This window comes from Tetranychus urticae, chromosome 2 (assembly GCF_039701765.1).
Source record: "Tetranychus urticae isolate SD_2017Ah chromosome 2, NJAU_TeUrti_SD_1.0, whole genome shotgun sequence".
Lineage (NCBI taxonomy): Eukaryota > Metazoa > Arthropoda > Arachnida > Trombidiformes > Tetranychidae > Tetranychus > Tetranychus urticae.
In genome coordinates, this window is record NC_142959.1 from 863,802 (window position 1) to 891,306 (window position 27,505).

The following is a 27,505-nucleotide window of genomic DNA, read 5'->3' on the forward strand; positions in this document are numbered from 1 at the left end:
CTTTTGAAATTAATAAATTTTTGAACTAAATAATCTATCTATCGATAATTCAGATTTTTCAGTCCAATCTAATTTTCCCAATCAACTTACAGGTGGAAAGTTCAGCCAGAGACATCGAACTTCAAGTTAATATCTGGCTCTTCTTCAAGAGACCAAGAAAAAGTACTCCACGTTTGTTGCATTGATTAGATCAGGTTTATGTAGTAAAGCAATAGCATCGAGTGTTCTCCTTCGAGGTAGTTATTCGGCCGTCTGATTGCAATTAAAAGATAGAGTAAATAGTATGATTTTTTAGGTAAAAATGATGAAGGGTTAGCCCCAAAAGCAATAACTATTGGAAGCATAGCTAATGGTCCATTGAGGATATTCAACAACATTGACACAAAGGTTTTGTTGGCATTAAGGATTTGATTTTTGTCGATCAGAACATAAGTTGCGAAGCTAAAAACTGCAATCTGCGAAAAAAGAGTCGAAAATTGTCTAATTGTATGATTATGATCTTAAGGTTTATGCGAAAGCAACTTAATAAACTTTAACTGAAACCTGGTTGTTGCTGGAAAGACTTATTTTAACACAATGGTATCATTTAAGCATAAATTGAAACAAAGTTGACAAAAGGGGACTGAAACGAGTGGAAATCGTTTTCATTCAAATTTAGATTGTGTTTGCCTGTAGAGACATGAAAGCTGAATCAATTTATGTGATTTAAAAGTTTCTCTGATCGATAGTTATCACAAAAATCGAGTCCAAAGTTGAAACTTCGATCGCTTGTTGTACGTTTATGGAAGTCTATTTTTTCGTGAAACTCATTTTGTCGAGGTAACTTTTGATGCTGAACCAGAAAATTGACTTATTTTGAGAAATAAATTTTTCCTTTTTTCGTAAAACAGCTAAGTTCGATTTTCATTTAAATCGACTTTTCTGGAGAACCAAATCAGTAAGAGAGCTGAAACTTGGTATCGGTCGATAAAAATGATCTGTTAACATCATGCATTGGATAATTTTTCCCCTTCATCAATAGTTCGCTTAATTTTGGCCATTGACCTAAAAACTTTGAACCTCAATAGTTCGAGAATGGTAGAACCTAAAAATATCATTCTTTGGCCAATCAATATATTTTATTATTGTCTATAATCTATGCAAATATTAAATCATTGAACAAAATACAAAAGAAGTTATAGCATTTCATCATTCATGTTATCAGATTTTATTTGGTTTATAAAGTTAAATGTTTACTCAAACTTAAATCATTGATAAAACAATTAGCTGGAATTTCCTCCAATATTCAGCTATATACTGTTATAGTTCATAGTAAAATCTATTGTTTGGCCAAAGAATAATAATATTAGGTGATGCCATTCTCGAACTATTGAGGTTCAAAGTTTTTAGGTCAATGGCCAAAATTAAGCGAACTATTGATGAAGGTAAAAAATTATTCAATGCATGATGTTAACAGATCATTTTTATCGACCGATACCAAGTTTCAGCTCTCTAACTAATTTGGTTCTCCAGAAAAGTCGATTTAAATTAAAATCAAACTTAGCTGTTTTACGAACAAAAGAAGATTTTATTTCTCAAAGTAAGTCCATTTTCTGGATCAGCATCAAAAGTTACCTCAGTAAAATGAGTTTCACGAAAAAATAGACTTCCATAAACGTACAACAAGCGATCGAAGTTTAAACTTTGGACTCGAATTTTGTGATAACTATCGGTCAGAGAAAATTTTAAATAGTATTAATTAATTCAGTTTTTATGTGCAAACAAACTTAAATAGTCTAAATTTTAAAGAAATTCATTTTTACCCATTTTAGCCCTTTTTGTCAACTTGTGCATGAATGTTTTTATTGTTTCTTTTTAATAAAAACCTAAAATCCAAAGTGTAGATTCACAAGAGCTAAGATTGAAAAGAGTTAATTCAGTCAGCAAATTTTGTGTAGATCGAAGCAAACCGTTTGCTCATTGCCGCCAATGTTCAAATTCTCGAGTTTATTCAATCACTTTTCTGGGGTCAGCCATATACTGCCAACCACTTACATGTATCATATTTGATCCTAAACTACAGCGTTATTGCAATTCAACTGGAGCTATTTTGGGTCTTTACCAATGTTTTAAACAAAAACTCACCAGAAAAGGTCCACAACCAAGTGCAAAGAAAATAAGTGCTAGCCAAATGGATTGGAATCTCAGAATCTTGATTTCTTCTAATTGATGCAACAATTTCACCAAAAGCACCTTCCCATGCATACAGTTTTGTAACATTCATACCATTCAAAATTTCGCTAATCATTTTACTTCGAGCATCCTTTTCCTTCATAATCTGAGATTGGCATTTCTTGAAACGAGTTGTAAAGAATCCATTGAAAGGTATAAAAATAAGCATAGCACCTAAACCTGCAAAGGACGAAACACCCAATTGTCGCCATAACAAGTATATCGTGATCACTAATTGAATTGGTGAAGACAACATTAGGGAAGCAATATTGATACAAGCAATAATACGCTGGATGTCAACGGCCATCAGATTAACCACCTCACCAGTGGTATTGTTACGTCTACCTAAACTTGACAATCGAAGGCTCTTTTTTCGTTTATCATTTAAGAACCCAAAAAAGAAACAAACTTTAATTAAACTTATTGCTTATAATTTTAGCTTTTCATCTTACTTTTCTGTAGATTGTTGCGGTCAAAGCTGATTTCATTTTCATTGAGGCTACTTGCGTCCAAAATTCACATTGGGAATCCAAGAGGGATTGAAAGAGCGAAGTCGCAAACATAAGTGAAGCAATAACATAACCTTTCCATATCGGTTGATCGGAAACCATGAATGTTAAGAGAGCATCCAATAACTGGGGATTCGCAAACACGAGGGAACTAGAAATCAATTTACACACCGATCCGAACAATAGTATTGGCCAATATACTTTGATCAACACTTTGAAGGTATCAACTTTAAGTACTGGCCGAGTTTAAGTTGTTTCTTACAAGGGAAGTGAGGTAAGTGGTACGGTTAGAATCGGATAAAAAGTGCATAATTCTATTGATCATGATGAAAATAGTTGGTTACCGTACAAAGTTGAGAACGCAATTGTCCTTTTCTACCTCTAATCTGATAATTGCTTTTCAAAACGCATAAAGCCATAGTGAATATAATCATAACTTTTGACTTTTCAACAAATCCAAAAGTTTACCTCTGTGGTAAGTTACACAATTTCAACTTATCACTATGGCTTTATGCGTTTTGAAAAGCAATTATCGGATTTCGAGGTAGAAAAGGACAATTGCGTTCTCAACTTTGTACGGTAACCAACTATTTGCATCATGATCAATAGAGTTATACACTTTTTATCCGATTCTAACCGTACCACTTACCTCACTTCCCTTGTTAGATGAACTTAAGACCTTATCTTACAAAGTTCAACTCTGCTCAAATTTCAACTTTCTGGTCTGGTTCAATTTTGGTCTATTTGGTCTTCTTCATTGTTTTCTTCCTTCGAATATTGGGCGATGAAATCAGCGAATTCACCCTTTTTAGCCATTAGATCAGAATAAGTTCCACTTTCATAGATTTTGCCATCTTTCATTACAATGATTTGGTCAACTTGGGTTAAAAAGGTTATTCTATGTGTCACTAAAAGTCGAGTTTTGTTTTTGAGCAAACCTTCAGGTCCAATGACATTGTCAAATAAATGTTTTGCGACATGTGCATCGACGGCAGACAATGGATCATCTAACAAATAAATGTCAGAGTCAGAGTAAACTGCTCGTGCGATTGAAATACTCTGCTTCTGACCTCCAGAAATGTTTATTCCTGATTCATCAATTTCGGTGCCATCATCACAGTAGTTTAAAATCAGGATCCAAGGCACAAACTTCAATAACTGGACTATATTTATCTCTAACAAAAGGATTCTCAAGCAGAATGTTTCTGCGAACAGTTGAGTTCATTATCCAAGCCGACTGCGGCACATAAGCAATCTTCCCGTCCACATTGATGAATCCTTTGATTTTGTACAATTACCTAAAATAGCTGATATCAAAGATGATTTGCCACTACCGACAGTCCCTACAATTGCAACCAACTTACTTCTTTCGAACTTCATGTCGATATCTTTAAGAACTCGCTCTTCTTCAGGAGACCAAGAAAAAGTAGCCTATTCGATGTTCTATTGATTGGATCAGGTTTATGTAGAACAGCATTAACATCGAGTTCGTCTCCTTCGAGGTAGTTATTTATCCTTCTGATTGCGATTAAAAACTAGAGCACAATTTGTTAGGTGAGGATATTGAAGGGTTATAATTAACTTACCTTAGCCACAAAAGCAATTACTATTGGATGCTTAGCTAATGGTCCATTGAGGATATTGATCAACGATATTGAAACAAAGGTTTTGTTGGCATTAAGGATGTGATTTTTGTAAGAAAAAGCAACTTAATACACTGCAACTAAAACCTGGTTGTTGCTAAAAAGACTTATTTTAACACAATTGTTTCATTTAAGCACAAATTGAAACAAAGTTGACAAAAATGGACTAAAACGAGCGAGAATTGTTTTCATTCAAATTAAGACGATGTAAGTATGTTTGCACATAAAAACTGAATTAATTAATGCGATATAAAATTTTCTCTGATCGATAGTTCTCACAAAAATCGAGTCTAATGTTGAAACTTCGATCGCTTTTTGAACGGGCATGGAAGTATATTTTTTCGCGAAACTCATTTTGTCGGGGTAACTTTTGATGCTGATCCAGAAAATGGACTTACTTTGAGAAATAAAATCTTCTTTTGTTCGTAAAACAGCTAAGTTTGATTTTAATTTAAATCGACTTTTCTGGAGAACCACATCAGTTAGAGAGCTGAAACTTGGTATCGGTCATTAAAAAAGATCTGTTAACATCATGCATTGAACAATTTTTTACCTTCATCAATAGATCGCTTAATTTTGGCCATTGACCTAAAAACTTTGAACCTCAATAGTTCGAGAATGGCAGCACCTGCAACTATCATTCTTTGGCCAATCAATAGATTTTACTATGAACTATATAGCTGAATATTGGAGGAAATTCCAGCTAATTGTTTTATCAATGATTTAAGTTTGAGTAAACATTTAACTTTATAAACCAAATAAAATCTGATAACATGAATGATGAAATGCTATAACTTCTTTTGTATTTTGTTCAATGATTTAATATTTGCATAGATTATAGACAATAATAAAATATATTGATTGGCCAAAGAATGATATTTTTAGGTTCTACCATTCTCGAACTATTGAGGTTCAAAGTTTTTAGGTCAATGGCCAAAATTAAGCGAACTATTGATGAAGGGGAAAAATTATCCAATGTATGATGTTGTTAGATCATTTCTAGCGACCAATACCAAGTTTCAGCTCTCTTACTGATTTGGTTCTCCAGAAAAGTCGATTTAAATGAAAATCGAACTTAGCTGTTTTACGAAAAAAGGAAAAATTTATTTCTCAAAATAAGTCAATTTTCTGGTTCAGCATCAAAAGTTACCTCGACAAAATGAGTTTCACGAAAAAATAGACTTCCATAAACGTACAACAAGCGATCGAAGTTTCAACTTTGGACTCGATTTTTGTGATAACTATCGATCAGAGAAACTTTTAAATCACATAAATTGATTCAGCTTTCATGTCTCTACAGGCAAACACAATCTAAATTTGAATGAAAACGATTTCCACTCGTTTCAGTCCCCTTTTGTCAACTTTGTTTCAATTTATGCTTAAATGATACCATTGTGTTAAAATAAGTCTTTTTAGCAACAACCAGGTTTTAGTTGAAGTGTATTAAGTTGCTTTTGCATAAACTTTAAGATCATAATCATGCAATTAAACAATTTTTGAGTCTTTTTTTGCAGATTGCAGTTTTTAGCTTCGTAAATTATGTTCTGATCGACGAATATCACATTTCAATACTAACAAAACCTTCAATGACCTGTTTCAATGACATTAAATAGTGCTTAAATGTGAAATTGTGTCTCTTTAGTAACAACCAATTGAACAGTTTTGGATAAGTTGTTCACGGAAATGATGTTTATTTTAATAAGAGCTCAACTAAATGTCCTATCTGAATCCAAGTCATTCCACACACACACGGGGATTTTTTCATCACCTAGCAATATGCTTCTTCACATATAAACCAATCCATACCAGCCGTCCTTACTACCGATTCAATGATTATTAAGAGCTTCGGACTGATCAAATTAACTTATTAAAATTGTCCATTAACAACGCATAATTTTCTCTGTCTTTATTACTGTTTATTATTTATCATATTTTCATTTTGTATGGTTTTAATGGTTTGATGTGGTTAGTATGACTTCGTGTAATATCATCGATTTACCAGTGTGACATTTTCTTGATAATTCTGTTGATTATCATTTATTTCATTTGAGTCTGCAACTTCTGGTTGAGATCTGATAATACTTACAACAAAATTCACTTTTGTCATCACATCACTGCAAATTTGCAACGCATCGCAACAATGAGACGATTTCGTTCAATTATTCGTTCAACAAAAACTTGAAAAGTCTAACATTTGAGACAAATCTAGGACAAAATATTTGCGGTGATTAAATTGTTCTCCTTCTCCAGAGTTTTCTTACATGAACGAATCTTGAGCCAAGCATGATATTCACAGCCAAGCATTATGAACTATAATGCACATACAAGTCCACAAAGTCGAAACCTCAATCCGAAAGTCAAAGTTTTTACCTAACTTCCCGTTATAACTTATAACATATTACCTTCATGTTGTCTGAACATTTTTTAAAATTTCAATAGTTCAATCTACTAATGATAATCAATTAAATATAAACTAAAATTACGTGAACTGTAAAAGGATTGCAATTTATCTTTCATTACTCATTATCCGATCATCATGTTTACAATTCATTTTGATATCGATTTGATCAGAAAACAATGTTTGGTGTCTATCCAGACTGTCGATGGCATTATCATGATAATTATCACAGTTGAAATGTCATTATGATTATTAATTGAAAAACAAAAGAAGTTTCAATCAGCAAGTTGATGAGCAAATAAAGTATTAAATTCAATGTTTTTCCGTCCACGTTACATGGACCAATATTGTCGGGCAAAATTACTGTACCAAGGTTTATCTCATTCATTAAAGGTTTAGAGGAAACTTGTGATTTTCACATTGTCAAAGCTATTGTTTTATTGTTATTTACAATCAATTTTTCATTGAATAAAACTCCCTTTTGCAAACAGTGATAACTTAATTTGTCGATAGTAGCAACTATTTGATAATATAAGATAAAATTTGGCACAATGTTAACTAATTAAAGTATATAAAGAGGAACAAAAATTGTTATTGATATTATTTTTATTGAAATAGAGACTCGAGTGACCAGAATAATGTTTTCCCTGATTGCTTTATCATTACTCTTTACAGTTGCATCTTCAACTCCTCTGGTTGAACAGTTGGGTTTGAAGTCTAACGATTCCTACAACATTCAAGCTGTCCTTGTTGCCGGATCCAATGGATGGTACAATTATCGTCACCAAGCTGATGTCTGTCATGCTTACCAAGTCCTCCGAAGTCATGGCGTTCCTGCTGAAAACATCATCGTTATGATGTATGATGATATTGCCAATGCCTCTGAAAATCCCCATCCAGGTAAAATCTTCAACATCCCCAAAGGTCCTGATGTCTATGCTGGTGTATCAAAGGATTACACTGGTGATGAAGTCAACGCCGAAAACTTCTTAAAGGTCATCAAGGGTGACAAAGGTCTTGCAGCTAAGGGTAAAAAGGTACTCACTTCTGGACCAAATGATCACGTCTTCATCTATTTCGCTGACCATGGAGCTACAGGTTTAATCGCCTTCCCTGAAGACACTCTTTCATCAGACGATTTGAACAAAGCCTTGGTGTACATGCACGATAACAAGTTGTATGGTAAACTCACTTTCTATGTTGAAGCCTGTGAATCTGGATCAATGTTTGAAAATATTTTACCCAAAGACATCAACATCTATGCTACAACTGCTGCCAACTCTGAAGAATCAAGTTGGGGTTGTTATTGTGATGAAAAAGACATTGATACTTGCCTTGGTGATGAATATTCTGTTGCATGGCTCCAAGACTCGGACAAGCATGATTTAACCAAAGAAACACTTGAACAACAATTCAAAGATGTTGTTAAAAACACTCCAAGATCACATCCACAAGAATTTGGAACCAAATCTATCGCTGATTCAGTTGTCGGTGAATTCCAGGGAGAAAAGGCTTCATCAAGCAATCAGCTTTACAGAAAAGTTCCAGCTCGAGGTTCAGTAAATAGCCGAGATATTCCTTTGGTCATGTTGCGAAGAAAAATGATCAAGACAAATGATGAAAATGAAGCAGCTTCCCTTCATAAGCAACTATCAAATTTGATTGCTGGTCGACATTTCCTTGAATCAGGAATGAACAAAATTGTTGCTCAACTTTGTTCTGCTGGTTTCTGTTCAAGTGTTGAAGAAGTCATGACAACTCGACGACCATTGGTTAATCACTCAGCTCACTCCACAGTTGTCAAAAAATTCAACTCCAGTTGTCTTAATGTTGCCGTCCACAATTATGCAATGAAATACATTTATGTACTGGCCAATCTGGTTGAGGCAAACAACTTTAACGAGACAAGTTTATCTCATTTCTTGAAAGCTTTAGAGCGAGCTTGTGAAACTCACATCGTCGACAATGGATTCAAAGCTATTGTTTAAATGCATTGTTATTAACAATCAATTTTTCTTTCAATAAAATTCCCTTTTGCAAACAATTATTGATATTTTGTTCATAAATTGTTGATAGTAGCAACTAGTTGATATCATTATAGCAAAATTAAGTCTAACTTCTAGTTTGGATAAAGGAAAGAGTTGCGGAAGTTATTATAAACCTTTTATGAATTGAAAGGTTAAGAAACGTATCGGTTGAAGCTGAAGTAAAATGTTACTTGGTGGGTGAAATGAAGTTAACAACACCAGTTTAGACCTCACTTGTTAAACTTGTGACTTAACTAGCTATGATATTATAATAATAACTATAATAAACTTAAAAAAGGGTTTATTTAAATGGCGCGCCTTTAAACTTTGAAACAAATGGCGGACTAATTGCCGGTTGAGATGAAGTGGTTACTCATAAAAATGGTTAGAACTTCAATCAGCCGTAATTTATCTTGCTTACTTAATGGTTAAAAATTCATAATTCATATTTTAATTTCCAAAAATTCAATTTTATTTGAACGCAGTCTTTAGATTGACTAGAGAATCATTAATTTCTTGTTTTCCTTTTTGCTTTCGCTCAATAAGCAACTGGTTACTTTCTTTTCCCGTCTAACAAAATAACCGGTTGCTAGTAACCACTGTATCTCTAGGGTTTCGTTGGTAAACACGTGAATTGGCAATGTTTATGTAGCATATCTTGCATGTGTTTAAAAGTAATTAAATTAATTTCTTATTGTTTGGTCATTTTTCAATCTTCTAAGTACATTTTTAACGATCGCCATGGTTGTCTTCGTTTGTGGGGACTGTAATGATGTGTTGAAAAAGAATGCCGTAGATACTCATCTTCATCGATGTAGCTGTTCTGTAATTTCTTGCTGTGACTGCGGTAAGAATTTTTCTGATGATGGTTATAAAGCTCATACTCAATGTATATCAGAAGATCGCAAATATGGTCCTCAGGACGAAAAAAATGTGAATATTCCGGATAAAGGACAAAAAAGACAACAAGATTGGCTTAATAAAATAAAGGAAGCTGTATCTAAAGTAAATTTGTCAGGACCAACCGAGATGGCTTTAAATAAACTTCTTGAATATCCAAACATTCCCCGCAAAAAATCTAAATTTATAAACTTTGCTTCTAGTTGTGTTGGTATTCGTAAACCCGAAGTAGTAGAACAAATATGGAATATTTTTGAAGAAGCTAACAAAGCGACTGATGAATCTAAACCCGATAAATCTAAACCTGATAAATCTAAACCTGATGAATCTAAACCTGACGAATCTAAACCTGAAGATTCTAATGACGAACTAAAAGAAACGAAGAAAGTGAAGAAAGACAAATCCAAAAGAAAGGCTGAAAAAAATACAAACGGTGATGACAGTTCTGTTAAATCTCGCAAGAAGAAAAAACACAAACGCGAAAATGAAGCAACAGAACAATCCTCTGAAAATCAACATGTGGAGTTCTGACAAACTAAGATAATTTAACAATCTATCCTTTAATCTTGGCTGGAATACTGCAATTCACAAATATTATTGTGTTTCTATTGTCGCATATTCTCAATGAACCTAACAATCATTGTTCGTATCCTTTGCTAAGAATCCTCGCCTTGAATATTAAATGGGTTCAATAGTTAAATTGTATCATTTGATTTCAAATTCATTACGGTTTGTCTGTTTATTGTTAGATTATCTCTAATCATCTTGTGTTTCAATGGATCCATATGACTCAGGAAAATGCGTTCTTGTTTCCGGAGAGAGTTTATCTCAAATCCAATGCGATTCAAGTCAAAATTATCAATCAATTATATCATCTCAATCATCATCATCCTCATCCTACGCCTGTAATCACCAAGATGAACTATTGGCTATTGCACTGAATCTTAAAGCAGGCATTGATCATCTCCGGACCAATTTGGACATGTTAAAAAGTGAAGCGACTGCTGATAAATTTTTAGTTTTAATCGATCAATTTTCCAACCATATTGAACATGTTAGTGTGGCAATGGGCAAAGAGATTAAGCGTATTGTACATTTGAATGCTACGTTTAACAGATCAAGTTCTTTTGCTATTCCTCAGGTAATTACCAAAGGAGCTAAAAAGCTAAAATTATCACCATTAGTTGATTCCATACTAGATCCAACTGATAGCCTAGAAACATCCAAACTCTCATCAAATAATCCTGTTGATGAAGAAGCTGATGAAGATGAGAACGAAGATGATGATACTGAAATTTTCCCTTGAATCGATCAATTCATCATTTATTCTCATTCATGATAGCAATTCTTTCGTATTTCCTCCTCTAAAATCCGTATCTAATCCTTGACAATTAATTATTACATATGAAATCAAAAAGCAATAAAAATAGAGCAATAAAGCAATTCTTGCTTTGCAATAATTTTGAATTTTTTTCCCTTCCACTCATTGCTTAAACCAACCACATGTTTTTTAACTGAGCAAGTTACATCCATAAATGTTTCAAGTTTAAATATTATTATGTTATTAAGTTATCATGCTTTTGTGTTATTATGTTATCAAAATCAATTTTACGGTTAATTCATGTTCCAAAGGTTTGTAATTTATGTGTTATTTATCTTATCGAAAAATATACGATTTTCAAGAAAAAAACATGTGCCTGTAACACCAGTAGAATAGTTGTCTACAATACCATTTAAGACGAGGAATTACAATTAGATATTTAATCACTTGATGTTATAGTAAAATTCGTACAATCTCAGCGGTATTTAAGATTCACTCAATTAATCTGTAGCGATACTTGTGATATTTTATCCCATAAAATTTCTCTCTATTTTAACCTTCTAAATTGATGTGAGTTACAATGAAGAGTAGAGTAACCCATAACTTGCTAGGACTCTTGACCCATCTCGAGGTTCGATCACAAAACAATGACGGGTTAAAATCCATATAATGCCTACCAATTGATCGAAGAAACAAATTCTATCAAGTTATGGTCACACAGGTTTACCGTCCAATTATGAGCACATAGCAACTCTGTGTTTACGAGCAGCATAACCAAAAGAGTAACAGAGAGCCGACTTGAAAACCAAAGATCTTATGGTTTATTACTTTCCTGATTAGACAGATGGCTCTGATGAAAATTCTTCATCTCTGAAATTCTAATCAAAAGAGTCTTTTAAAAGACTTACTCTTTGGTCTTACTCAACTTTACTCTCTTACTCACTTTTGATTTATTGTTTTCTCTGTTCTTGTTTTTTTCTTTGTTTAACCTATTCCTCGGTGTGAACCTATTTCATTGCAAATATTGTCAATAACATTTTCAACTAATTTTTCTGTTAAAGGTAATTTGGAATAAATTGGTATTGATCCTTCATTTCCATTGTTACTGTTTTTTACTAATTGCTTTACCTTCATTTTTCTTTTGCATTGTCCGATGCTCAGAGACAACTTATTTCGGGCCTTAATCCGGTGACAAGATCATTATCATCTACTAATAAAATGGTTTTCAACTATCCCAAAGCCCGTCGAGATGAATCAGTCATAGAAACTCTTCATGGAATTCAGGTAAGGCTGAAACAAGTAATTTATTCACATTGGTTCTAACCTAATGGTTGCTTGATACTTTTAATTTTTGCTTAGTCTATAATTATGCAAATTATCATCAATTTGAAACTATTCAAAATTTTTGGATTTATTGCGAAAAGGCCAAAATTGATATTTTTGAACTAGGAGAACAGGGTCAATGGTATTTCTTTATCTTAGCTAGTCTGATTATTTTAACTTAAATTTTGGATCTTTGTTTTTGCTGACTGTTTTTGTTAATGGTCTCATTTTCATTTTCATTTTCATTCTCCTTTTTTCTTTTTTTTGTAAACTTTTTTTTAAATTATTGCTTTTTTTGTTTTCACAGGTTAAAGATCCTTACCGCTGGCTAGAAGATCCCGAATCAGAAGAAACCAAAAACTTTGTCCATGAGCAAAATAAGATATTTCAAGCTTATATTGCAAAATGTGATGTGAAAGATAAAATCAATGAAAGGTGAAACATTTTAACTTATTAGTCCATTTTAATTATAATTTTAACAACTTTTTTTTCTATATTTCAGACTCAAAGATTTAATGGACTACCCAAAATATTCATGTCCTTTTAAACGTGGCTCACGGTACTTTTTCCGAAAAAATGACGGTTTACAAAACCAGAGTGTCCTTTACATTCAAGATTCTTTGGACTCTGAGCCTAAAGTCTTTTTTGACCCAAATACGTTAGACAAAGATGGCTTGGTTTCATTGAGTTTTACTAATTTCTCTCTCGATGGGGAATGGCTTTCTTACGGTCTTGCTGATGCTGGTTCAGATTGGAGACGCATTAAGATTCGGAAAGTAGACACTGGAGCCGATGCCGATGAAACAGTATACTTTTGCAAGTACTCTCAAACTTCTTGGACTCATGATAACAAAGGCTTCTTCTACTCGGTAATTTCTCACGATTTGTATGATATTCTTGCTAAACTAAACGAAACTATTTTTCTAGCGCTACCCAAAATTGGCTGATACTTTCGATGGCTCAGAAAATGTTAAATGTGTCGATCATAAAATGTACTACCACAAAGTTGGCACACCCCAAGAAAATGACGTTCTTGTTGTTGAATTTCCTGAATACCCCGAATGGGTCATGTATGTGGATTTAATTTTTAATTTCGTGATTTCTATTGTGAAATTAATCTTTGTTTTGTTTTATTAGCAATGGGTTGGTCAGTGACTGTGGAAAATATCTTTTTGTCTTCGTTGCAGAAACATGTCAAAATACTGCTCTTTATTATGCACACTTAGATAACGATATCAAAGGAAAACTCGAGCTTAAACCTATTGTTACCAAATTTGAAGCTGAATATGATTTTATTGCAAATGATGGGACTACTGTTTATTTCAAAACTAACCGTAATGCCCCCAATTACAAAATTATCAAGTTGGATCTAAATGACCCCGATGAAAAAAACTGGATTGAAATTATTCCTGAACATGAAAAGAATGTTTTAAATTCAGCAATTTGTGTAGATAATGACAAACTCATAACTATCTACACTGAAGATGTAATTGATGCTATACAATTTCGCACCCTCAAAGATGGAAATATAATCTTCAAGCCTAAGATTCCTGTTGGCTCAATCGGTACAGTTACTGGTAAAAGATATCAGAGTCAAGTTTTCTTCGATCTTTCAAATTTTCTCACTCCTGGTATGATCTTCAAATATGATTTTAATGGAGATTCGGATATTTCTGTAAGAATAGTTTTTTATTCATTCAGTTTTTTCCAAAAAATTCAAACATGACTAATAGTGTTCTACTCTTTTCACAGGTGTTCCGAGAAACACTTTGTAAGGGTTTCGACATGTCAAAATTTGAAGTGAAACAAATTTTTTATTCATCCAAGGATGGTACTAAAGTTCCTATGTTCATAGTGCATAGTAAAGTGAGTTTTATGTTGCCCATGATATCTACTTATGAGTAAAATTGAAGTTTTAAAAAATTTACAAAAACTTGACACAAATTTTATTCTTTTTAATTGTATCAGGACTTTGAAGCAAATGGTGAAAGCCCATGTCTCTTATATGGTTATGGAGGATTCAATATAACTCTATCGCCATTCTTCTCCCCAGTCCGCTTACTATGGGTTCAAAACTTTAGAGGTGTGTTTGCAGTCGCTAATCTTCGTGGTGGAGGGTAAGTTTCTTGCTTCTCGTCATTATTTTATTCACTTTATTTACAAAATTTTTCTTAACTTTAGAGAGTATGGTGAAAAATGGCATGAAGCTGGTGTTCGAGATAAAAAACAAAATGTTTTTGACGATTTCATTGCTGCTGCAGAGTATCTCATTGATAATAAATACACCAATAAGAAAAAGTAATTAAAAGCTTAAAATATCATCGCACTAGATTTAATCGCAAAACATAATTTATTTTTACCTCTAGGATTGTAATTGAAGGTGGATCAAACGGAGGTTTATTGGTCGCTGCCTGTTCAAACCAACGACCTGATCTTTTCGGTGCCACAATCTGTCAAGTGGGGTAAGAGTAATCATGGATTTTAGCGCCAAATAGTTTAAATTAATTTCTTGATGTACTCTATTTAGTGTTCTTGATAGTCTAAGGTTCCATAAGTTTGGAATTGGAAAATTGTGGACTAGTGATTATGGACATCCAGAGAATGAAAATGATTTCAAAGCTCTAATCAAGTAAGTTTTATCAATTATTTAGCTTCATATTCAGATATTTTATGTTTTTAATCTTTGTTTCTATTCCATATTCTAGGTACTCTCCTCTGCACAATATACCTGCTGCAAGTGATGTTTACCCTAAAATTTTGCTCTTGACTGGAGATCATGATGATCGTGTCGCTCCACTCCATACTTTAAAATTTGTTGCTGAATTGCAACATTCTCTAAATGTAAAAGAGATTCCTCTTTTAACTCGGGTTGAAGTCAATGCTGGGCACGGAGCTTCCACCCCAGTCAGCAAACAGGTAATCATCAACATTAATTTGATTAAAAATTTCTTAACTATAGATAATCATACTAATCATAATACTTTCTCTCTTTTCCTTTTCTTCATCTTTTCCTGTCATTTCACACTCATCTTTTTTTTTCTTTCTCTTAATCCCATTCAATTATTTCATTTTATTTATTGTCCTCATTGAAAATCTCAGATTGCGGTACGAACGGATATTTATTGCTTTCTCAAGATAGCACTTGATTTACCATACTATGAATAACTTTTGTTCCCTTCATAATGCATATTTTTTCTCTATAATTTCCATTTCACTTTATATGTTTAAATGAACATTTGATATTCTTTTGAATTAAAATTTTCATAATATCAAGCATAAAAAGACATTTTTATTGTTCCTCACCGTATTATTTATAAACTATGGGGATGTAATTGACGTTTTTAATTTTCATTTTAAATATGAATTTAATTAAAGGTTTAGAGTTATTTTATAGAGGGAAACACTTTCAAATATCTTGAAGAAAAACATCGTTTAATCGAACAATTAAATTAGTTGAATTCATAGTTTTCATAATTTATTTTAAGCTGACACCTTTAGCCAGGCGTTAAAACAGTGATCAAAGTTTGAAAATAAAGAAGACAAACCTAAGGTAAACCTAAGGTGAAACATTAGAAAGAGCTATCAAAGGTAAGGTAAATTAAGAAATAATATGATTCAGATATTTATTAACATAACAATGTGATATTAGTGACTGAATCAATCGGAGAAAAATTTACCCTGCAGGAGTTTCAGTGATAAGAATTGGTCAAAAAGAGCTACCTGTTAAAAATTAAAAGAATGAATATTTAATTGGTTTTTTTCCTCTTATCCAAAGGATCAAATTTGACTGTATGCTACAAGTTGAATCATTTCATGTCAAACGCATTTGGTTCACTGTCATTTCGCCATTAAAGCTTTTAAGCTAAATCTTTTTAATCATCCTTGATATCTCTCTGATTTTGCTATTAATGTCGAAATCATAATTAGTTAAACTATTTTATTCAATTGTATCACATCGCAATGCGGTGTCTTGACTATTACAATCCGAAATCTCAGATTAGTCGCTTTTTTCCTGGGGAACTTTTGAAAATTGTCTTTACTCTGGATTTCATGGATACTTATGACTATCCTCAATGTTTAATACTAATTTAGTATTTAAGAGTAAAGAAACGGACAAACTAATATGTCGAGAGGTTTAACAAAAAATAATGGCATTTATTAATACATTTTGATTTTAACAAGTATTGAACATGAGCATCACAAGAGTAAAATGAATGTTGATGAAGATGATGATGAAGTCGGTGAAAAAACAACAAATGTTGTAACAAAGGTTAATTCCAATGAAATTGTTGGAAAAGTGTGTTTTTGTGTTTTTTGTAAATTTTTTTAAAAAAATAAAAAAAAGTGCAACAACATTATACAATAATGAGGATGATGAAAGTGAAGATGAAGATGGCGATAAACAGTAAAAAAATAAAATGACGAGCCAGTAAACAATTAAAATTTATGCATAACAATCATCAAAGGATTGTTAAAATTTGATGTCAATTTTTACCGTGAAGATGATGATGATGGCTTGATTGTTGTTGTTGTTGATGTTGTCAATGATGATTCTGTTGCTTTATTTTGACTTGATGTTGACCATGATGAGGTTGATTCTGATGATGATTCAGTGACTGAAGCAGGTGTTAAAGTAACAACAGCAGCAACCTTTTTGATTGTTGTTGATGATGATGATGGTGATGATAATGGTGAATTTGTTGTTGTTATTGTGCTTGTTGATGGCCTGATTAGTTCATCTTCATTGATATTATAGCTTTCTTCAATTAAAGACGGATGATTACTATAATCATTGCTATATTTACTTGACAAACTATTTCTATTATAAAGATGGTGATTATTGTTGTTATTAACATTACTATTAACATTACTATTAACATTATTATTATTATTACTATTGCTGTTGCTGTTAAAATTATTAAAATCCTTATTAATGGCACTATTTCTGCTCTGAGATTGTTTCCTCAATGATTCAGAGACTCGATCATGGATTGTAAATTTGATTAATCGTGTATCGGGCGTGTAAAAGGCTGATCGGTAAGCACCCGGTGTCCAGTGTTTAGTATCCTTGGGAATCCAACCATTGTGCTTCGGTGACAAAGGTACATGTTCATTGACTGTGAATGGACTCGATGCAAAGGAATTGTCGCGTATTGAAGTAGCTTGAAGATAATCCGAGTTCTGGTATCCTCCGTGGTGGTAACCCTTTGGTTCGGTTGTGTCTCGATAATAATAAGTCCTAGGTGATTCCTCAATCATCTCTGAACTGGATTCCGCCATTTGGATGGGTTCATTAAAATTGTTGAGGTTATTGTGATTGCCGTTAAGTCCATTGTTAATGTTGTACGTTAATCCATTTGAGGGCATCTGATTGTCACTTTGTTCAATCAATATCTCATCTGAGTTTGAATCCGTACTCTCTGGGTTACTAATAATGGTGAAAAAAGTATAATGATATTAGTTATAATGAGCATGATTATAAACAAGAATGGATGAGTGAAACAAGATTGATAGAGAGAGAGAAAGAGAGAGAAAGAAAGGTGATAGGATTAAATGGTCATCTTGATTCAGGTCAAAAGCATTTTCATGATTAACTGATGATGATGTTTCTCAATGATTTTCAGCTTCAAGTTGAGAAAAATTTTCCTTTCTGGATAAGTTTAACACAAAATTTCAAACCCTCAACTCATCAAACCCTAAAATGATTAAAGAAACACAAACAAGAAAAGATTAACAAATTGTTTACCACGCTGTACTATTAAAAAGTTATTAACTGTCCTTTTTTTATCAATTTACATGCCGTTTGGGCAATTGCCGTTTTTTTCATGAAAAAAATAACAAATATTCGTGTTGAGGGTGAAATCATGAAAACTTTCAACAATCAACTCTAAATGTATCAAAATTATCATTTGATGAGCATAAATAAAGTCTAAATGTGAATACAGATTTGAATGGAGAAAAAATTAAACCCAAGATTCGTGAATAAACAAAACAAAATTCAAGACAATTGGAAAAATTAACATTTCAATTGAATTTATCTTTGAATATCTAAACGCCATCTTTACCTCCAAACATACCTTTTATGCAAACATACAACAATTAAACACTTATTAAAGTATCACATGAAATAATAACGATCAGATTATTATCATCTAATGTCGATAGCATATTATTATCGCTTATTATATGTCACCTTACACTTGGGGCAACATTTGATTACTATGTTGCCTGATCTAGCTTGTTAATAGCACATTGTCACACCCGTTTTTGGCCTGACATTGGCCGTCAATAGCCCAAGGTGATAAATAATACATACAAGCATTAAATACAAAAAAGAGAAGCAAAATTGAATTTGTTATTCTTAAAGAAGGCTTGATGGTTAATGAACATTGATTTAGATGCGTAATCAAGTGTTAGAGCAACGTTAAAATTGGCCTCATTTGGTTTCACAAATTCTTTGCACTCATTTTTCATCATCAATTTCTTATTTTTTTTCTTCTTCTTCTTCCATCTTCTGTAATTACCCACAAGATCATCTGATTAGAGGACAGACTTATCTGTATCAAGATGGTTACAGTTAAGTTCTGGTCATCATGAAGATCATCTCATCATGATCAACATCAATATGGATCATTGGAATGAAAAAGGACAGATTACTTGTTTTGGTAAAGATTAAATGTGATCTAGTTTAGTTATACAACATGGTAACACACATTGATGAAAATTTAAAATTGGATTAACATTTGTAAGATCAATGATCAAGTATTATAACAAGTTGGTTAAACCATTAGTACTTAATCTTTTCCAACAATCAACCATTATATCATTATTACATGGTATTCAGTTTATGAAGAGATCGCCTACGCAAAATTGATTGATTATTTTATTGATTCATTTTGGTTGCTAATTTTTACTCAACTAATTGAAACCCAAAACAAGTATCTAATAAACGTCAATTTATGATAAAAAGTTGCTAATTTGGGTTTTGTTTGTAACTTGTTTTGTTAGCATTGAATTTTTGCTCATCCAGTTTAATGATTCCTAGGCTGATTGATTGTTGAGTATAAAATGAAAATGTATTTTGAATCCTAAAGGGTTGCAAAAAACTAGAAGCTTTTTTTATTCTTAACTACATTAATCATCCAATTTTCGTCTTAATTTTTATTCTCTATTGTAGTATTTTAAAGGTGGCTACTTACAAATAATGGAAGATAAATTTGCCTGATTTGTTAACAATGAACAATAAAAAAACACCTTAAAAGAAACAATTTCCGTAAAACAATTTGTTTCAGCTTTGTAAAAGATTCACTTATTGGGCTACTTTTTGGTTGTATTTTGCTACTTATTTTGGTTAATTTACCAATTTGTTGATTATTCATGTCTTATTAATAGACTTGTTTTTTACTTGATTGCTTTTAAGGCTATAAATAATGTTTCACAAACAAACTATCCACCTAAACAATTATCCGGGTAAAATGTTGATAAACTTACGTGTTGATGACAATATTTTCATTTGGGAAAGTTGATTCAGCAAAAGGAGAGGAACCATCGAGATCAATGGAGCTGGGAACTTCAATGAAGGTATATTTATCATTAAAATTTGATGCTGGTGAAGAGGGTGAAGTAGATGATGAGGGTGAAGAGGAAGGTGAGTTTGAAACTGAAGATGAAGGTGATGAAGGTGGAGATGGATATCGTGGTCGTGATGTTAAACTTTTACCAAAACTGTTTGGTGTTTTAGCTGATTTTGAGTTTAATAGTCGCCATATTAAATGTCCAGGTTTATTTGAAAACTCTTCTGGTGCAGTCAAAACAATTGAGGGTTTAATTTTTGGACCAGAAGGTCCGTCTTTTGTTAACAAGAAAGCTTTAAGACCAGGCATAGATTGAATCCTATCCTTGACTGCTCGTAAAATCTTAGGAATTTGAGAGATGTCTTTCAGTTCGGTGATTGCTACTTCAGCTTTTCCTCGATGTCCAAGTTGACGATTATGCCGATGAGGAGGAGGAGGTGGTGGTGGTGGATGTGGTGGAGGATGAGAATGAGGTCGTCCGCCGGGATGAACTCTAATTTCATGAGGTGATGTTTCTAAAACATCAAGAAATCCAGGTTCAGCTCGAGGTCCTCGGTAAAGAGGACGCCTCTCATGGAAAGGTGATGAAGAGGGACCAGAGAGTTGGTGGTAAGATGAAGGCACTTGATGATGGTTGCGGCGAGCGATTGCAGTGGGATGACCATGATCTAGTCCGGTTGTTGATAGATGAGAAGATTGATCACGAGAATATTGGCGGTTCAATGAGGATGATGTGATATTGGATGATTGATGGGACTCCACACTTAACAAGCTTCCCGTTGAAAGTAAAAGTACCAACGGTATTAACATTATTTGAGCCTAATAAGGCGAAATATAAAAAAATATAATTAGAGGTTTGAAATACACGAATCACTCTTAAGAAAGATTAGTTAACAGCAATGAGCAAAGAGTGAAGAGTAAACAAGAAGAGACCGCGATAAATATAAATCCAATTTGATGCCGAATAACGGCACAGGTGGTGCTAGTAGTAAGACACTCTTTCTTTTCCCTTTTTGGCAACAATTTTTCTCTTAATTTTTCACTTACTTTTCTCTTTCTTTATAAAATTTAAATTCAAGTTTCAAAGAGAAAAGTAAGAGAAAAATTAAGAGAAAAATTATTACAAAAAAGAAAAAGAAAGAGCTTCTTACTACTAGCACCACCTGTGCCGTTATCCAACAAAACAAATTCGGATTTATATTTATCGAAGCTCTTCTGTTTACCCTTTGGCCAAAACAATAATTAGCCATTAGCCGCCCATTACCATATGAAAACAATGTTTTATTTTTATTGGAAGATTGACCCCATTGAGGCCTACTGCCTTCTTAATCATTAATTGATCTTGCAATTAGCACAAAATTAAAGAATGTCATAGTTTGTTAACCATAAATCTGTTACATTTTAACATTTTTAACTTGCTCGGCTCATTTCAAACCACTTAGCTAAATTGATTTAGACAATAACATGTTATTAAATGGTTAAATTTGATTAAAAATGTTGATAACTTACATTCATCTCAATATAACCTTTTCCTAGTTCTTCCCCTTTGCTCATATGTTTCATCCCCTTATCGTGAGAAGCCTATGCTGTGTTTACTCTATCCATTGTCAGTTGAGAGCATTTTTCGTTTCAGACATTCAGCTTGGAATTTTCATGTAATTTTACTTTTGTTGTTCCTTTACAAAGTTGATAACAATTTCAATTAATACTCTGTATTTTGTATAAAAATTTAAATGTGAACCCCTTTTCCTTCTCAAAATGAAAGCTCAATACGAAAAGTAAGTCAAGCTCTTTGACCCAGTAACTGTTTTTTCATTGTTTTTTATATTTCTGTGAACAAATAAAATGAATTCATGCAAAGTTAACTGCCCATTTAGTGGTTGGTGCTACAAGTAATCACATTAAATCCATCTAATCTTCAAAGGAATCTGTAAATTTAGCTCAGGTAAAATATAATTTGCAACAAATCTCGATCTATTCACCAAAATTGTCAATTTTCCCACCTTCAACAAGAGTCTCTTGTAAGACATTTCTTTTGTAAAAACCTAATTCTTTCTCATCTTTTCTTTGCATTCAATTTCATTTCTTTTCGTGGTGATTATATCATATTTAATTGTGTAATTGTGGTTATCAATCTACAAATCGTCATCATAATCCATCACGACATCATATTTGGATGCAATATGCATTTAATCTCGTTAATGCTGCCTTTTGCCATATTGCAAAAAAGTCTTGATATTTGTATAAAATGACGTTTTTTAAAGCAAATCCTTTGAAGCCAATGGATTCCAAGTGTGAACTATGATCAAATTAAATCATGAATTTTCTATCGATTAATGCAAGTGAAAGGAAAAGCCGATTCATATAAAAATGAGGTCAAACCCAGTCTCTTTTTCATCGAGCAACAAGCATAAATTTGATGGTAAGTTTACTTTCTCCTATTTCTCTCTGTCTTCTTCCCTTTCACTCATCACTTCCAGTTCAACTGAATGTTATACTTTATCGTGAACCCATAAACCCAGAATCCATAAAACGTTTATGAAACCAAGTTTCCGCGAAGAGTTACTCCCTCTATTTACCCTCTCAACTCTTTCTTTTTTCACCTTATTCTGGTTTTGACCTAGTTTTTCAACTCTGCTGCCTTACTGAACATATGATCAGTCAATTAGCTTGACGATCTGTTTACCAAGTCAATACAAGAACTTGCATTTACCTTTTATCAGATGTATTTTTACCATTTCAAATCAATTTGCTCATTTAATGCAATATTATTTCATATTTTGTTTATCTCTTTATCCATTTTTAACAGATTTGTAAAGATGAAAATCGATTTTTGCTTATTGAGAGTAAATTTGTTACTAATAATGTTATCCTGTTGAGCCGGTTATACCAACCATTTGTCGTTAATTGCTGATGGTTGCTGTTACATTTGTTAAATTGTTTATCCTTATTCCATTAATTCTGTAAACAATATTAAGTATTATATACAAATTTCCACAATGGTGAGTTGGATTGAAATTGAAATAATAGTAAAATAACAATTGTTATCCATTGCAATTGAAAGTTATATTGTATGATATTTTTAGAGAGACCTTTTGTATTCATGAGAGATTGTTGTTTGAAAAACTTTTATGATATTGGAGACTGAATTTCCTTTGCAATTCACTGAAAATTAGTGTGAACAATTGAATATTTTGCTGCATGGTAAAAGAATGTCGACTAATTTTTTTCTTTTCTTCTCGTTGATTTAGCATTCAAATGAAAAGCCATACAAAGTATGGAGTTGTGATCGAGAATTACGTAAAGCTGTGATTGCAAGCTCCTTGGAGGAATTAAAGTCCATTGGAGCTTCTAAATTAGGTTACTCATATGATGATCCCAATCAACTGAAGATTGTCCTTGAATCAGATGGAACTGAAATTGAGGATAATCAATATTTTAAATTGGCTGATCAAGAAACTGTTTTTCTGCTTCTCCGTCAAAATGAAAAATGGATTCCAGCAGGAGTTGAGGCTCTTAAATCAGGTATACATTGAAAGCATGTTTACTTTTAGAGTATATCAGTCTAATTGCTAATCGTTATTTTATCATTTATTTATTTTTCAGCCATTTCTGCCTTCCCGGGAAATGTAACTGTGGTTCTTCAATTAGATAATCGTGATCCAGGCATCTTACTTAAAAAAGGTGAACCTCCATGGAAATTGGAAGTAGTTTCTGTATCTGATTCAAGGGCGAATAAATTCGATAATCAAGCTCAAACCCCAGGTCAACAACAAACTACTACTAGCCATGGACCATTATCATCTCTTGTTTTATCATCATCACCGTCTACTGGAACCGAAACAGGTATATCAATTATACCTCGCTCAACTCTAATGGTTCAACCTGTTCAAAATGGTTTTAACTCATCATCATTATCATCATCATCTCGTCGTGCCAATTTGACACTTGATGGCCTTAAGTTACGATCAACAGCAAATGGTCAAACAACTACTCATCGGGTGAAAACAACGACAAATACAACACTGCCAAGCAAAAAATTGATTCCAGGATTAGAGGATGAAGTTGAAGAGGGTGAAGAGGATGAAGATGATGAGGATGATATTAATGTTGGTGAGGGTCTTGGAAAGGAGAATGAGGAAGACGTTTCCGAAGAAAGTGACCAAGGTGATGTGACTATTGTCCAGGGTGAAGTAAGTCCAAATCATGATCACTCTCAATGTGATTTTCATTGTGCCGCTTTACATCGAGGTGGAGGGGAAATAAGGGTAAATGTTTTACTTTTCATGGTTCATCTTTAACCATTGTTCTTGAATTGCTTTCTAATTGCCTTTCTTTTTGTCTATAAATAGGTTAGTCGTTCAGTGGCAACATCACCGATTACTGAAAGTCCTACTCCAAGTGGCTTATTACTATCTCCAGTCTCAATTAATGTTCCAATCATTTCTGGATCTCATTCAATTTCATCTAATAAACCTCGACAGGCTCTTAAAGGTCATGTTCGCTTTATGGACACAGAGCACACTAATGGAGTGGTTGACCACAAAGAAGCAAATAAATTACAAACCAACACTGCCACAACTTTGAATTCATCTGTTAACAATATATTTCAAGGAAATACAACTTCCCAAGTAAATGGAAATGGATCTGATTCCGAGACTGAAACAACCGAACGAGATGATGAACAATTTTCAGAACGTTACCTATTATTGGTTGATCAATTATCTCTTAATCAAGATCGTCACCTCAATTTAAAAGACATTGGTATCATCTTGGAACGCCTTAGCTCTAAAATAATTGATGTTGACAAATTGGAGAGGGAAAAAGAGGGTTCTGATTGTTACAATTGGATAATCAAGGCAACAATAAGAGGTGAAGTACTCCGAGAGATCGGTGTAATTTACAATGGACAATACTATGGAATCATGGAGCATCCTGGCTATTTTTAGTAACATGGATCAGACAAAAATAAGACAGAGAAAGCTATCAATTTAATTTCACTTTTCTCAATTTCAAAATTACACATAGCAAAAGCATAGAAGAGACAGAAGCTCATTTTTGTAAAACCCACACAGAAAACACACTCTAAAGATGATTATTTAGATTTAGTGGTTATTAATGTTTGAAATTTAAATGCGAAGACATTTTATTGAATGTTTTCATTGGTTATAATTAATAAATAATTTCATTGTTTATCAAGAATCACATGTTGAAGGTGCACAGAAATAAAATTTATCGAGATATTTGAAAGTAATTCAACTTGAATTGGACTAACATTACCAGAAACATAATGGTTATGCCTAAATAAATCAATTTGAAAATCAAAAATGATTGACCTTTCAATCATTACAGCCATTAAAATGTTGACAATTAATGAAAGACACAAAAAAAACATTTTCAGCTGTTGCAATTGAAGAGTTTCATGGTTGTATGAAGAGGGAATAAAAAAGAGATGAAATAATTGGATAAGCCATTTGATAATGATGATTAAGATGATGATGATAATGTTACTGTTTATCCACTTTTAGCACGAAGTAAATTATACAATGAAAAGGGAAACTCGAAGACGATGTTGATGATAAGTTTGAGCGTTGCGAAAAGGCGAAAACAAGATAAATCATTGCTAAAGGCAGTTGATTTAGTTTGTTGATAAATAAAAGGAGAGGTCAACTAATTACTGTTCAATCCAAAATATACAAACTAAATATATTTTGTTTCAACTGCTTACGGCTAAATCAACAATAATTTCAATTGAAACTTGATTTGATCCAAAATATTACATTAAACTGATCGATATAACTTTTTATTTTACTAGTTTACATCATTATCCATAAAGGTAAAGTAAAGGATGATTGTTCATTACAAGCATCATCTTTAATCAATTGTAAAACACAAACATTTTAAATTAACACAAAATGTTGATTTTAAATTCAAAACCATTTCAATTGACAATCAATTGGCAACAAACCTCCAAATGGTTCATCTTTTTTTCATTGATATTCACTGTGTTTAAAGGAGCTTTTGGTTTCTGTTTTGTTACCTAAATGATTGATCATCATTTAAATTAACAATTCAAAATGAATTTACAAATTACAATTTAAAGGCGAACACATTTCAAGATTAAATTAACATTGAGTACAAAAAGATGGAAACATGAACAACAGTTAATTGTAAAGCAACCAATAGATGATTTCAATTCTCTATTCTTGCTATTGATAGTTACATGTTTACAATTAACATTATTAGAGTTATTTAGAGTTATAATGAAAGATTAATTAATTCATAATTTTTCCTCTAATGTTATGAATTATTTAACTTAATCAGGATAAAGATATTTCAATTTTTGGTGAACAGCAGAAAACACAAAACAGTTTTGAACCTCATCTTCATTTTGATCTCTGCATGAAATCAAGATGATTAATTGATTGCAATGATAATAAAGTCAACTGTAAGCACAATTGTGGACAATATTTTAATATCAATTTTGCTTAATTGAACCTGAAATGAAGAGAAATGATTAAAGTTGAAACTCCTACTCAGGCCTTCATCAGAATAATTATTTTTGTCTTTTGAATCTCTAATTTCAACAGTTAATCATCATCTGTGAGTTGAAACAGGTTAAACTGTTGATGACATTTGAATTAAACTTTGATAAACTCTTTTAAATACTCATGATTATGAGACAATCTGTTAATCATGATGAATGAAAATGTTGATTAACTTTCCCCTAATGAAACCTAAAATGAAACGCTAAACGAGTCTCAATTTAAAAAACACTGGAATTTTCTTCTTATTCCTTTAAAATTAATATCCTAATGATGATCCATTCTCAGTTTACTGAATCTATTCTTGGTGACAACAAAGACTTTAAATGATAATCCAAGCAACAGTTAATCAGGAAAAGTTAATCTAAATTTAACCTGAAATTTAAGATGAAAGAATCAAATGTTGATCCTTATTTTCCCATTGTTACCTCAATAGACTGCCATTTAACTTTCGTTTCATATTTCTCTTAATTAAATCTCAACAATTGATCACGGATTCAATTACAATTTGACAAAGGATTGACTGATTAAACCTTTTCTGACTATTACTCAAAATGAATCTCATGAGATTGCCGATCAGTGAATTATTGTTCCCAATATTTAATTGTTGAGTTGCCTCTTAAACTAAATTTGAATTGTCGCCGTTTTGGGTCAGTTTCAATGATAAACAGCTTTAATTACAATCTTTTTAAGTGTTTATTTGAAAATTTATTTCGCTTTTTTGTCTTTTTTTCTGGTGATTGATTAATTGTGGGATAATCATGTTTCCAATGGGAAATTGAAACATAACTTTAATTTGATTGTTCACTGAGAAACTGTTTAGCAGATTAAACGACTCAAAGCTCGTTGTGTCTGAAAAATGAATAATTGTTGAGAATCTGTTTAATCGCTCTGGACAGTTGCCCAGTTAAACAGGGAAACACTTTACAAGCTATTTTTGAATATTAACTGACCACACACAACATGATTGATCGGAGTAACTTTAAAGCATTAAAAAGATTGAAATCAATTCCCAAATTGTTACAAAAGGTTTACCCATAAAAACATATTGGAA

At 32.4% G+C, this 27,505-nt stretch overlaps 4 protein-coding genes and 1 pseudogene across 6 annotated transcripts; 4 read left to right on the forward strand and 1 right to left on the reverse strand.

Annotated features, from left to right (window-relative positions):
• The first annotated feature begins 7,370 nt into the window (after positions 1–7,370).
• Positions 7,371–8,805, forward strand: LOC107368763 (legumain pseudogene; annotated as a pseudogene). Its single transcript, XR_001570207.3, has one exon. The product of XR_001570207.3 is annotated as a legumain pseudogene (transcript).
• A 625-nt stretch (positions 8,806–9,430) lies between these two features.
• On the forward strand, positions 9,431–10,388 carry LOC107368762 (cell growth-regulating nucleolar protein). Its single transcript, XM_015936643.3, has one exon. The coding sequence runs from the start codon at positions 9,530–9,532 to the stop codon at positions 10,217–10,219; it is 690 nt and encodes a 229-aa protein (XP_015792129.2). The 5' UTR covers positions 9,431–9,529; the 3' UTR covers positions 10,220–10,388.
• Positions 10,389–11,163: 775 nt separating this feature from the next.
• LOC107368760 (prolyl endopeptidase) lies at positions 11,164–15,614 on the forward strand. Of its 2 annotated transcripts, none has more exons than XM_015936639.3 (13): positions 11,164–11,320; positions 12,171–12,293; positions 12,640–12,767; positions 12,835–13,201; positions 13,260–13,402; positions 13,470–14,007; positions 14,085–14,198; positions 14,301–14,449; positions 14,514–14,630; positions 14,699–14,794; positions 14,860–14,961; positions 15,038–15,248; positions 15,432–15,614. In XM_015936639.3, the coding sequence occupies exons 1-13, from the start codon at positions 11,279–11,281 to the stop codon at positions 15,495–15,497; spliced, it is 2,196 nt and encodes a 731-aa protein (XP_015792125.2). In that variant the 5' UTR covers positions 11,164–11,278; the 3' UTR covers positions 15,498–15,614. The 2 variants fall into 2 exon arrangements, with proteins under 2 accessions (XP_015792125.2, XP_015792126.1); XM_015936640.3 differs by lacking the exon at positions 11,164–11,320 and adding an exon at positions 11,876–12,070.
• An 852-nt stretch (positions 15,615–16,466) lies between these two features.
• On the reverse strand, positions 16,467–20,808 carry LOC107368761 (uncharacterized). The gene is made up of 2 exons (XM_015936642.3): positions 19,824–20,808; positions 16,467–17,760 (listed from the first exon to the last, which is right to left on the reverse strand). The coding sequence occupies exons 1-2, from the start codon at positions 20,714–20,716 to the stop codon at positions 16,824–16,826; spliced, it is 1,830 nt and encodes a 609-aa protein (XP_015792128.2). The 5' UTR covers positions 20,717–20,808; the 3' UTR covers positions 16,467–16,823.
• A 722-nt stretch (positions 20,809–21,530) lies between these two features.
• On the forward strand, positions 21,531–25,108 carry Drep2 (DNA fragmentation factor-related protein 2). The gene is made up of 7 exons (XM_015936751.3): positions 21,531–21,684; positions 21,768–21,851; positions 22,137–22,328; positions 22,716–22,908; positions 23,158–23,431; positions 23,513–24,174; positions 24,259–25,108. Exons 4-7 carry the CDS (start codon positions 22,906–22,908, stop codon positions 24,853–24,855), a joined length of 1,536 nt encoding a protein of 511 aa, XP_015792237.2. The 5' UTR covers positions 21,531–21,684; positions 21,768–21,851; positions 22,137–22,328; positions 22,716–22,905; the 3' UTR covers positions 24,856–25,108.
• Positions 25,109–27,505: the final 2,397 nt, after the last annotated feature.